Here is a 14,101-nt window from a genome sequence, read left to right as displayed (position 1 = left end):
TGATTCAGTAAAATCCGATGAATTACAACAGAAAGACAACCACACAAAATTAAACCCGGGTTCGTGGAAGGGAAAACATTTACGTTGCACTAGCTTATAAAAGCGAAGAAGAATGCATATATGGGGTAATTTTGTAAATTATTTAAAGTCACGCGACAGTTCAAAATGAAAAATAAACTGCCCGCGTAACTGAAATCTTTAATACGAGGGCTATATATATCCTCGTATTAAAGATTTCAGTTATATATATATATATATATATACATACATACATACACACACAATAAAATTAATACAATGCAAATATATTAAGAATTCTCGTTTCAGGAACTCCAGCTTCATTTTGTGTGATCGCTTTTCAACTGTTGTGACTCGGTTCTTGAACCAATATTGACAACCATGGGGGTTGATCTATACATGTGTACAAATCTTAAGAAATCTTGTACAAGGAATAGTAATAAGAATCAAAAGTAACGTAGTTAATAAATATAGCCATATTTCAATTATGTTATCGTTACTACCAAGTAGTTGAAGTCTTCACTTACAACTTCTTTTTATTAAAAAGACAAAAAAAAAAAAAAGATCCAAAAGACTTTCAATAATCTTCATAGTAATATATATTTTATCTTCAAATTGTCTTATTTACTGACATTTTTCTCCATTTAACATCTTCCATCTTCGGGCCGTCATCAAAGGTAAAGGGAGCAGGGAAGGGGGGGGGGGTCAACAGCCCCTTTAAAAATCAAAAACAATCAAATTTAATTATTGTTAAAACTAAGATCCAATATAAATACAAATAGATCGAGAGGCAAAAATTACAAAAATAAAAAGCTCATTTTTTGTTAAGTTCTACAACAAAAATAAAATAAAGGAGGGGAAGGTTGGGTTTTTTTTTTCACTCCACTACTCCGACTCCGGTATATGGTCGATGGAAACGAAAACGTTTCATTCCTAAATAAATACGCTTAATTAACTTCAACAAACAAATTCTTTGTAAAGGAAAAGGTTTATTATTATGAAAGATACCTACCTGAACATCTTCGTTTCTTAATTCGTCGATTAAAACTGCAATAGGATACAACGAATCATCGCTCTGATCACTGGTCGCCATTTTTCCTCTATCGCTTTTGATAGTCATGCATTTTTATGAGAACATCACTAATTTATTTTGCGAAGGTTTTAATTATAAATAAAATATATATTATATAACAAATAAATAATAATATATTTTGTTGCTATTTATTATTTTTATGAACAATAAAAAAATAATAATATTGAAATTATTTAGCCTAGACACTTTGGTATTGAGACAAAATATGAATATGCTAATGAGACTGTAATGAAATTATAGATACTTTTTCTTTTATAGTATATAGATATTACTCTAAAATATTTAAAACTTAATTATAATATGATTTTGTAAAAAAAAAAACTGCGTTTCAAATGTTAAATTTACATTTTACTAATGAATTATCACTTTAGTTTGAGGCTATTTTTCAGCAACATGCTAATGATTTATGACGTCATTTGTTTTAGAGCTGACTCTTGTTTCTGAATGGTTTTTCTTTTGAAAAGCTGAACTGCTAATGAATTACCTATTAGGATTTCTATGCATTTTTGTAGGTAGTAGTACCAAGAGAAACATGCTTGTATTGTGGATATATAAGTCTCTATTTTGTTGCCTCCTCGCGAGGACTAAGTTAGAGTAAAAGCGGGCACTCTGGATTGGAACAGAATACTAGCCTTCTTCATTCTGTTGTTAATTTTATTTTATTAGATACAATTTCAAATCCTCTGCCTCCCATCCAAAAAAAAAAAAAAAAAAAAAAAAAAAAAAATGTATATATATATGGCACTCTGGATAATGGGGAAAAAACTTAAATTCTCTTAGTCTAAAAGGAATTCTCCTTCACTAAAAACAAATGAAATACATCCGAACAGATACGACTACACTTTGCTTTTAGCGAAAATGACATTTTGAAAATGTCAAATATTTTATTTTTTTTTTTTTTTTTACATTGTACTAATGAGATTCTATTTTTTTTTTTTTTAAGCAAATAGTCTGAAAAATTTTGGACCGTACAATAAATAAAGCAACAGTAAACAATAAATAGTTTAGATTGGGGATCACTCGTCAAATAATTACACATTTTTTGACCAAGTGATGTTTTAAGATATGCAACGAAATTTTTTTTTTTCTGTTTAATTTGTGGCCATTTTCTTGAAAATCAATTTAGATTGTGTTTTGTTTGTTTGTTTATTTTTTGTTTTTAGCATTTCAGTATTGCCGCCCAGACTTATGGTTAGTGATTATAATTATTTACCCCCACCCCACCCCCGCCACTAAATTTAGAATTAGTGTTAATGGAGTACATGTCATTTAAAAAAATATTTAGAACCTTAAAAACGCCAATTGTTTAAAGCCTGTTTATATGAACGCGTCAACTTTTAATTCCGCTATTTCTAATAAATTGTGCCATTTCTTGGAAATAGATCTTTAGTATTTTTTAAATTTCAGAAAGTTATATGTCGTTAAAACACTATCCCGTTAGAAACTTCTTGAAATTGGTGATCATTTTACGTTAAATTTACATGAAATACTAATCCCCGACTTTTATTTTTAATGTTTTGTTGAGGAGGGAGTTATTGCCAAGTTTTTCAGGTTTGCATGCAATCGCGAAAAAAGTAGATCCTTATTTTTTTAAAATTATTTTTGTGTGAATTAACATACGGTGTAAACGTACAACTTTACCTTCTTAAAAAAACAAAAAGACTGACTAAATTAAGTAAAATAGCAGCTTAAGTCTTATCTTAAGTAACGGTCATCGATTACCCTACAAGGGTATTGAGACCATGTGTCAAGGTTTGACCATCTTCCTTCGAAGAGTGTCAAATGGTATTAGTTATATGTTCATGAAACTAGATACACCCCCCCCCCACATATATATATATATATATGTGTGTGTGTGTGTGGGGGGGGGGTGTATCTAGTTTCATGAAACTAGATACACCCCCCCCCACACATATATATATATATATATATGTGTGTGTGTGGGGGGGTGTATCTAGTTTCATGAACATATAACTAATACCATTTGACACTCTTCGAAGGAAGATGGTCAAACCTTGACATATGGTCTCAATACCCTTGTAGGGTAATCGATGACCGTTACTTAAGATAAGACTTAAGCTGCTATTTTACTTAATTTAGTCAGTCTTTTTGTTTTTTTAAGAAGGTAAAGTTGTACGTTTAGGAGCCCTGACTGCCATACAGACAGTCGGGTTTCAATCCTGGCTTGAGGTGGTTGCCTGTCTAGCCGCACTGATGAGCTGTGAAACAGCGAAACAGTACTGTATATGGATGACTATAATGCTCCTCACCTTGAGTTGAGCATATTGAGAAGTGATACACGAATTACCATTAGCGTATATGCGACGCTCTTTGTGTAAACAAATCGAGCGGCGGTATTTCGGACGATGTCAAAAACATCGTTAAATTCACTACTCGTTCAGCGGCCGCCAATAGCGTAATGGTTAGGAGCCCTGACTGCCATACAGACAGTCGGGTTTCAATCCTGGCTTGAGGTGGTTGCCTGTCTAGCCGCACTGATGAGCTGTGAAACAGCGAAACAGTACTGTATGTGGATGACTATATATATATATATATATATATATATATATATATATATATATATATATATATATGGGAGGACAGAGTCACTGATTCAGTGGGAAAATTGGTAATGAAATAGGTCCTGGTGGTTCTTCCATTCCGTTGCGAGGCAAGACTTAAAGGCAATAACTGAAGGAGAATTAACAGTGTAAAAAGTTAGCCCATTCCAAACAGGAGTAACTCTGCTAGAGAAGAAAGGTTGCAATCAGGATTCGGTCCTGGGGTTCGGGAAGGAGTGAGTCACGTGCTCGACAACAGCACGTTTCTGCCCTCTTCTTTTCACAGCTTTTATATCCTCTTATCTAGAAAAAAAAAGGAAGAGACAGGAAAAAAAATCGCTTCTCCCATCATGCCCTGCCTTCCTAAGATGCCCTTCGTGTATATAAATGAGCTAGGCATCCTTTTTTTTTTTTTTTTACACAGGAATCACCACATTACCAAGGCCAAGAGGCCGCTCAAGGATAAGGGTTAAAGAGTGTACAGTAGAAATTGGAAAATATAGTAATCATTAGTAATGAAAATTCGATAAATTTGTTAACTTATATGGAACGGCTCATCAAGAACTTGTTTACGTTAGACTTGAACACAACCATATTGTAGTCATTGGAAAGCAGGAAAACGGAAGACAATTCCATAGGCGTGCAGTTCTAAGAAAGAAGCTTTGTTCATGGAATCTACGTTTAGGCACAGATAAAGAGTGGGGGGAATTATTGATAGTGTTTTCAGCTAGACGAGTGTTTCTTGTGAAAGTTTGGCGAGGGGGGACCATAGACTGAAGCTCAGTCGAACCTTTCCATGAAAATAACAATACATCAGAGACAAGCTTGCAACATCTCTTCTGTGAGATAGAGGGAGGTGCAGGGAAGAGAAAAGGACATCTCCTACGAGGCTACAAAGTCTATTTTGAACTCTATCAAGGCAGAACAAGTTCTTTCTAGCTGCTCCTGCCCAGATGTAGCAACAGTATTCCATCCTTGGACGTATCTGGCTCTTATATAGATAGAGAATTGCATCAGCAGTGAGATATCTACTGGATCGATAGAAAGATCCCACCATTTTTCCAGCGGCCTGGGCAACAGATTTGACGTACGTGTTCCATTTAAGATCAGGAGTAATTGTCAAGCCCAGAAGCTTGTCAAAACTTGAGGCCTCCTGAAGACGAGAACCATTCATTTCAATTGATGCCAGATGTGAATCAGAATGTTGATGATGTAAAGAGAGAAGTTTGGTTTTAGAGGCATTAAAAGTAACCAGCCACTCCTTTCCCCATTGTACCACGTGCTCAAGATCAGAGGAGAGAGAATCAGAAAGAACTTGGTTGTTTACTGTCTTAGATGTGCTATCATAAATGGTAGTGTCATCAGCATAAATGTCTACAAATGATGTAAGGATGTGATTTGGAAGATCATTAATGTAGATCAGGAAAAGAGTTGGGCCCAGGATGGACCCCTGAAGGACACCAGCATTAATACTGTGAGCTTCTGATTTTTGCCCCTCAACTACTACTCTTATGAACCTATCAGAGAGAAATGATTTAATAATTGAGAAGACATTTCCAGCTATACCATAGCTAGAGATCTTGTGAAGTAAACCTTTATGCCATACCCTATCAAAGGCCTTAGATATGTCAAGAGCAATTGCCCTAGAAAGATTGCCTCCGTCGAGAGATTCGTTAATCCTATGAGATATAACTGTAAGCACATCTGTTGTAGATCTAGCAGAATGGAAACCATATTGAGTGTCACTAAGAAGGTTATTTTTGTTGAGATGGTTGATTACTTCTGTATTTAACACAGATTCCAGCAACTTACTCATGACGCACAGGAGACTTATTGGCCTGTACTGAGAGGGGGATGAGCGATCACCTGAATTCTTAAATACAGGGCATACTGATGAGATTTTCCAGGGTGATGGAAAGCTATTCTCCTTAAGACAATGTTTAAACAGTTTTGTAAGTATGGGCGCTAGTTCTGGTTGAAGTCTTTTGAGTACTATAATTGGAATACCGTCAGGACCAGTTGCTTTACTGGAATCAAGGTTTTTGATTAGCTTGGCAACATCACGTACAGATATATGCATATCACATAGCGTGTTTTCTGATACAGGAGGAAATATTGGGGGTTGGCGGCCTTGGTCGCAAAGGGTAGAATTAGCTGCAAAGTTCTTGGCAAAGAGTTTGGCTTTGTCTGATGCTGACGAGATTACCTCAGGTCCATTGATGATAGTTGGGATAGAGCACACGCTTCTGTTCAGGATTCTGTTTGCTATTTGCCAAAACTGGTGGGAACCAAGCCGCTGCTCAGCTACTTTGGACTTGACGGACTGAGCATACAACTCTCTTGCATTCTTTATTACTTTCTTACAATGGTTGCTGGCAGTCCTGAAAGCGGCTTTAGTTTCCATACATCTATTATGTTAGAAGCAGTGGAAAAAGTGATTTCTGTGTGCAATGGTAGCAGCACATTCTGGAGAAAACCATGGCTGGCTGTTATGTTTTTGCTGGAACTTTTTCGAAGGTATGAAACGGTCTATACCTACAATTAACCATTTCGTCAGGTCTGATACAATTTTTTAAACATGGAACGCAGAGGTAGATCCGATATAAATGTATGGAAGCTATCCCAGTCAGCCTTAGTGTATCGATATACTGTACGATGGAGAGGTACGTCTGGGAACTTATTACATTTCATTTTTATCTTAATTGATACAACAGAGTGGTTGGATGATCCAAGAGGAGACAGAACAGAAACTGAACATAGTTCAGGGCAAGTTGTGAGAAAAAGGTTTAGTAGACTCGCATACTGGCCGTCATTGTTGGGCACACGGGTGGGTTCGTGAACAATCTGAGTGAGGTCATAAACAATGGAGAAATCATGACAGAACCTCCCCTCATCATCGGTCTTGTTTGAGTGGGTCAACCATTCCACGTTGTGAACATTGAAGTCTCCACATACGTGAATGTTAGCTGAAGGATAAGCAGATAGGACTTGGTCAATTTTCTCAGATATGCTTTTAAAGATAGTAACTCCGCTGTTGTGGGGGCGATAGAGAGTAAATATAAATGCAGTAGTGTGAGCTAATGCAACCCGGAAGCACATATAGGGTAAGTTAGGATCTTCTCTGGAGATGTCCCTACCAGATGGAAAGCCATCTTTAATATAGGCACATATTCCATGCCCATGGCGATTTTGGGGGTCAGATTTAGAAGTTAAGTTAGAGTAACCTTTAATTGCGAACTTTTCTAGGGAAATAGTCTGTCCAATGCCAGCTTCGCTTAAAAATAAAAGGTCTGGTTTAGTGTCCTGTAATTGAGTTTCAACCTCTGGAAGGTTAGAACGTAGACCCCTGATGTTGGAGAAGGAGACATGGTAGTAAGGGTCTACATTGGAAGTTGGAGAACCGGGTTTAATCGTGTATTTTTTCTTGAAACTTGTCATGATGGAATTTTGGAATTTTTAGACTAGGTCATCAGATTTACTTAAAGCAGGACAGAGAGGGGAAACTAAGAGAGAAAAAGAAACGAAGAATTTTTTTTTTTTTTTTTGTAGAACATGATAAGGTAAAGCTGTAACAATTACCCACTAATATGGCATCGAGAGGCCCCACCAGAAGCTACTGCATGGTCCAGAATCCATTCACCAAATGGCAATACAGCAGCCCCAGTACTTTGCACCTGCTGATAGGACAGCCTCCTTAGTGGTTAATCCAAGGTTTGGGTCCCTGACTATCAGGCGGATAACGTCAGCCCAGATAAAACGTTTACCTCCAGCACCCTTACTAGTGACATGGCAGCAAGGATAGACATAGAAACAGAAAATTTCCGCCATCTCTGCCAACTGCTCACGCAAAATACTGCCAACCTAGAAAACAGCTTTTTCTTCTCCCTTTGTCAGAAAAATCACTCATTAAAAAATAAGGACTGAGGGACAAATCAGGAGAAGCGAGAGTAACGGGAGCTGCCGAAAATGCATCCACAATGCGTTTTCTACTCTCCATTAAAAAAAAAATCTTTCCTAAAGGGCGATGCATATACGCCCAGTACGTTTTTTTTTTCTAACCATATACCCCCACCCCCGACTCTGATCTTCGAGATCAATAAGACACTTCATAATCCTTCATCCAAGCAGGCCTCCTCCTCTCACGTTGAGTCCTCTGGGGGACAACTTATTGGGGGTTGACGTTTTCAGGTTCATTACAGACATTCTCATTCAGTTGTAAAGAACCACAATGTGAGGCTAAGTCGAATTGGGGTGCATCGTTAGCTTTTTGGTGGATCTCAACTTCCTCCTCTTTCACTGCCATCAGTGCGCACTGGCAGGATTACACAACGCAGGTCTAGGATATGCTAGGGAATGCCATTCACCATCACGTTGTTCTTCAACTGCGTTCCAGTTACGATCCCCCTCCCCCAGCGAGTGGTACATTTTGCATTGGGGGCTTCACCCACACCTCCTCACCCACTTTAATGGGAGCTTCTTCATCCTCAATTCCTAACGTTTTGTTGCACGGATGCCGCCACTTATATGCGAAGATGGCTCTATGAGGCACAGTTGTCTCATCTTGTCTGGTTTTTGGTGAGATGTTGTACCAAAACACTGCCTTCATGGGCGAAATGTTGCTTTTTTCCGCAGCAGCCTTAATGGTGCGATGATTCCTCTCCACTATCCCATTGACACTCGGCTGATACGCTGCCCTAAAAAATTGTCTTACTCCCCACTTATCACAGACCTCTTTAAAGGCTTCTGGTCGGAAAGCGAGGCCATTGTCCATTAACAATTCCTCAACCGGCCCTCTCTCCAAAAATATTTCTTCGATGACCCCTCCAATCGCCCATGCAGCTTCTGCCCTGATCTCTCTCCATATGGCAAACTTCTCTGGTCCACAGTCGACCATCGACAGATACAGCTTATGGCGATAATGGGTCACATCAATGGCCAATCGCTTCCAGTCCTCCACAATGTGTAACTCTCCTGCTTCATGTCTGGATGGTCTGGGGTTTATCGATTGGCACTCCTGACAGTGTTCCACTACCTCCCTGACTTCCTTCTCTGTGGTTTCCGAGTAAACCTCTCTTACCAGGAATAACGTCCGTTCTTGACCAAAGTGATGCATTTCATGTAACTTTTTAACTTCCTCCCCTGCACAGCATTCGGAGGAAACCTCCTTTCCCTCTTGCAACCAGGCCTTCTTTACCCATGTCATCGAATCTGCCTTGTTCTTTTCTGATGGGACCATCACTACAGATACCTTCAACTGGAATTCCGCTATCAAATCTGCGAGTGCTTTGAGCCTGCACTTGATCAGCATTTCTGCAGAACCTCTGGTCCTAACTCTCTTATCACCAGTCACTGCCGATCTGATCCATGAAACTACCATTGCCAAATTGGATTTGATTTCAATTGTTTTCAATCTCCACTTCAGGGCCAGATTGATTCCTTTCATAGTGTCCTCCAGTTTGGCTACATTGATATGGGAATAGTCGTTTTTCTTTCCGCATCTTCCACAGTTACACTTCCCATCTCTAATACGACGCCCAGTACCAGACTGCTGGCATCACACCAAATCACCCCTGCATCTCCACCATTGACGTACCATTCCCCCTTTTTGGATCTTCTTTCATCACTCTCGCGATGATTTCTTGTAGCATGTTCGTGATCTCTTTCGTCACACGGCCCTCCCAGCCATCAGTGCCCGTTTGTCGTTTGATAAAGCTGCACGCTATCCTGAGCGAGCCTGCGATTGGATAGTGTCCCACCAGTCTCCCGCAGACCAAGAAGAGTTCTCGTTTTGTCAGGTCGGTTCCGATTTCGGGTATTGCATTCCCTCGTCTAAAGACAAGGTTTCCTTTGCCATCCCGGCATAGTTTCAACCCCAACACCGCTCCTCCATCCAGGGACTCCGCCGGTTTTGCAGTCAACCCATACCTCACGACATGGCCTCTCACTTTCTCCGCTGTCACCTCTTTCCTCCACGAGAATGTCATCAATGTACGAACTAGTGGCCTTGTCCACTGTACAGTCTTTACTCAGCACCGTCTTCAGCATGGTAGTCATAATTTTGAGGGCTGAGCTGTGACGTCGATAATGAGTGCAGTTCTTTCGGGCTTGTTCCATATTACTATATCTGTCTTTTATGTATCTGCCTGCCTGCATGTCTTTGTCATAGAACACTGTCACTTTTCCATTTGATATTATCGGTGGTTGTTCATGTTCCTAGATGTTCAACGACCTATCTAGTTACCTCTCTCCACAGATCTTCCAATGTAAGTATCTACATACTTTGTTATGGCGAGCAGTGTAATGACCATCGGCTAGAAGGATCTTGCATCCAGACATTAGGTGGCTTGAGCTTTCAACAGCTGAGTGACAGAATCTGCATTGGTCGGTTTTTTGTAGACCAGCCATTTTCTTAAATCCATTTGTGAGTAAGCCTTGGTCTTGTGCAGCTATAATTAATCGTTCTTCGTCAAATGGAAATTTCTCACTGCCATTGTAGTGAGGCCTCCTTCTCAATGTGTGGCAGGCTATGTATCTGTTTAATTCTCTGAAATCCAGTACCATTCTAACTTTATTCTTTGTGGGTTGAACAACCGCCAGTAATGGTAGCACTCCTTTTTCTTCCCCTGTCCACGGTTTCAGAATTCCCCCTCTATCAACCTCTCCACTTCTTCCTCGAATCCTTTTCTTATTTCTCCTTGCAGTGTTTTCTCATAGCAGCTTACTTTGTTTCGTAGTTCCAGAGGCCCAGAGATCCATTTCCATTTCACCGTCCACCTCTCACCATCGAATCTCGCCAGGAAATCCTCGTCCTCAATGCAGCAAGCCTCCGGTTTCTGTGTTCTGATGTTTTTATCACATTCCACTCCTGCCATTCCTACTGTGTCGAGGCGTCCAAAAGTTACTTGGCCCCCTCTCAACATTTCCTGGTCCTGTGAAGCAACGCAATAGTGGCTAATGTGCCCCACTTGTCCACATCGGTAGCAGGTGACCCCCGGTCTCGGCTCTTTGCAGTCCTTGAGCAGGTGAGGACCCTGGCAACGGAAGCACTTGATGGCAGGTCTCCCCTCCTGTCACCTTCCTGCCTGTCTCTCGTAATTCCAGTGGGGCCGTGTGCACTTATTTCCACTCACAGCTGCAGCCATGATAGGGCCCTTGACATTCTTGACTAGGACTCTGGCGTGGACCAAGAGATCGTCCACTTCCATCGTATTGATCTCAGTGATTCTCTGCATGTTCGCTGAGATTTCTTCTGGGAAGCCGTTCACTAGGTATAGCTTTTCCCTCATCTTCAGGCTCCTCCCCATGTAACCAGCCAATCCTGCCAGTCTCCTGATTTCTGCAGTAAAGACGTTAACAGACTCGCCAGTTCACTTCAAACTTGCAAGCTTGCCGAGTGCTTCAAATGGACTCTCAGCAAAAGCCAATTTCAGTCTTTGCTCTACTGAGACAAGGTTTTCTTTATCTTCATCGTGCATCTGCTGGTAAATAGTGAGGGCTGTATCCTCTAAGTATAGCAGCAGCAGGGTGACCACATCTTCGATTTTTTGCAACCTTGCCACCATCTTTAATTTTTCCAGCCATTTAATTAGGTCACCCTCCCCAGTGAAGGGTCTCAACATCTGAGTGTTCAGTCTCCAGTCAGCCATGTTAATCTGCTTGACACACCAAAATAGCTTCTAAGATTACAATCAGGATTCGGTCTTGGGGTTCGGGAAGGAGTGAGTCACTCACTTGATAACAGCATGTTTCTGCCCTCTTCTTTTCCAATCGACCACACCTGGCCTCTCGCCACCAATGTCACACCACACAATCTGAACGTCAGCAACACAAAATTCTTTTCAAGAGATGTTCACGACTCTTTTCTTTTTTCCCCCACCAGAGAATTTTTCCCAGCTTTTATATCCTCCTATCTAGAAAAAAAAGGAAGAGACAGGGGGGAAAAAATAGCTTCTCCCATCATGGCCTGCCTTCCTAAGATGCCCTTCATATACATAAATGAGCTAGGCATCCTTTCCTTTTTCTTTCCCAAAGAGCGATGCAGATATGCCCAGTACGTTTTTTTTTTTTTTTTTTCTAACCATATACCCCACACTGTCCACGAGAGCCAGGATGATGCTCTATCTGCATCTTTAGATTGTGTCCCCTGGTGGATGGATGCGAACAAGCTATTGCCACATTTAGTGCAAGGTCTATTACAGACGTTATCGAAACCCCTTATTATCTTGTAGACTTGTAAAACTTGCTATTCAACATACTGTAAAACATTTATTAAATTTTACTTGTTTTCTTACTTTATATCTGAGGGTGACAGAAAACGCATACTGTAATGTTATTTAATTAAAAGAAAAATTATCGATCAATTAAAGGACCCATTTTTCACATTAATTGTTAACACTGTTCATTTTCTACTAATAACGCCATTTTACATCCTTTTATATTAAGCATAGAAAATTAAACACTCATCTGAAAATTTAACAATTGTAAGTTTTTCAAACATTTTTTTTATAACTTGAGTAGTTTATAATCGATATAGTAATTCGAATATTTTTTTCAAAGATTACGATAAATTAAGTGTAGAGGAGGTACATGTCACCCTTTTCAAAAAATTTCTTTTTAATTAAAAAAAAACTGGTTGCATCATGCATTATGAAACAAATACGACAAAGAAAAGGAACTAATACATGTGACATTTAGACAAATATCTATGAACTAAAATATTAAGTTAAAAATAAAAATTTTAAAAAGATTTCACACAAAAAGTAGAGCGAAGAATAAATGATTAAAATATCCCCCCCCCCCATCGATTCCTCTTCTCCTAAGAATTACTTCCCTTTGTTTTGTGTCGAAGACATTTAGGTTAGTTGGGTTGCATGCCAACCATTGTTGAGTCATTTTATGCCGAAATCATACGTATGTCTTGTATAGGATTGGTTTGTTGATTTATTTGCTTATTGCAGATTTTGTAAACAAATAATCTGTAAACAATCGTTTCTATTTAGCACACATGGGAGCAACTGACAGTTATTGTCACTCCGAGTCAGAGTGGAGCTAAGGAATGAGTCCATACTTTTTAATTTCAGGTCTCGTCACTCTTCAAAAGAAAAAAGCTAAGAAAGATGGATTTTACGGTGGTGGAGTAGGGTAGAGATTAACATGTTGCACAATAGTGGTAATGTCATGCTCTAGACAAATTCAATTTAACATGTGCTTCACTGGTACTACTACTCCCCCAGCTCTGGCAGTAATGCTAACGTGACATTCCTCATACCGAGCCTCACCAGATTATTGTGCGATCAGATACCACCATTGTCTTATTTCACTTTGTCACAAAAGCAAATGGAGCCTTTGGAAACTTTAAATCAGACAATCAAATTTGGCCAATCAAATTAACCATTTTTGTTTATTTGTAGGCAGGCGTGGACAGAAACTCACACTAAAACCTCAAGAAAAAGAAATTACTTCTGAAGCGGCAATGAAGATGTAAAGAAGTTCCCATCATGTTAGAGTGGCTGAGGGTAAAGAAAGAAGAGGAAATGAATTATGTTAAAATGTATTGTCTGATGGCAGGAAAAGACAGATGCAAGAAACATAAAAAGAGCGTTTTGAAATGAATAAACTGTCAAGATAAGAATTTTATGAATACCTGAATTTTCCTACTTCCAAATTAGATGGCACTAGACCTTAAGTTTGGAGTTGCTAACTCACAGAAGTAACGGAGAGAAATGGAAAAATTTCATTTCGAAAGGAAATAAAATTATGAATTTGATGCATGAGGGTACCCTGCAACATGAAATTATGAACTTGATGCATGAGGGTACCCTGTAACATGAAATTATGAACTTGATGCATGAGGGTACCCTGAAACATAAAATTATGAACTTGATGCATGAGGGTACCCTGCAACATAAAATTATGAATTTGATGGATGATGGTACCCTGCAACATGAAATTATGAACTTAATGCATGAGTGTACCCTACAACATGAAATTATGAACTTGATGCATGAGGGTACTCTACAACATGAAATTATGAACTTGATGCATGAGGGTACCCTGCAACATGAAATTATGAACTTAATGCATGAGGGTACCCTGCAACATAAAATTATGAACTTGATGCATGAGGGAACTTGATGCATGAGGGTACCCTGCAACATGAAATTATGAACTTGATGCCTGAGGGTATCCTACAACATGAAATTATGAACTTGATGCATGAGGGTACCCTGCAACATAAAATTATGAACTTGATGCATGAGGGTATCCTGCAACATAAAATTATGAACTTGATGCATGAGGGTACCCTGCAACATAAAATTATGAACTTGATGCATGAGGGTACCCTGCAACATAAAATTATGAACTTGATGCATGAGTTCCCTGCAACATGAAATTATGAATTTGATGCATGAGGGTACCCTGCAACAGC

The 14,101-nt window shown here is 39.3% G+C and overlaps 1 protein-coding gene across 2 annotated transcripts in view; it reads right to left on the bottom strand.

Moving 5' to 3' along the window:
- LOC145248968 (uncharacterized) overlaps positions 1-1,189 on the bottom strand; it is a 136,676-nt gene extending 135,487 nt beyond the window's left edge. For both annotated transcript variants that reach the window (XM_080110778.1, XM_080110779.1), the window contains exon 1: positions 1,031-1,189. In XM_080110778.1, the coding sequence (XP_079966904.1) occupies positions 1,031-1,138 (108 nt within the window). In that variant the 5' untranslated portion in view covers positions 1,139-1,189. The remainder of the gene's footprint in view (positions 1-1,030) is intronic.
- Positions 1,190-14,101: the final 12,912 nt, after the last annotated feature.

This window comes from Euprymna scolopes, chromosome 27 (assembly GCF_053919585.1).
Source record: "Euprymna scolopes isolate OS-2025 chromosome 27, ASM5391958v1, whole genome shotgun sequence".
Taxonomy (NCBI): Eukaryota; Metazoa; Mollusca; class Cephalopoda; order Sepiida; family Sepiolidae; genus Euprymna; species Euprymna scolopes.
This window is presented reverse-complemented; position numbering and strand designations above follow the sequence as displayed.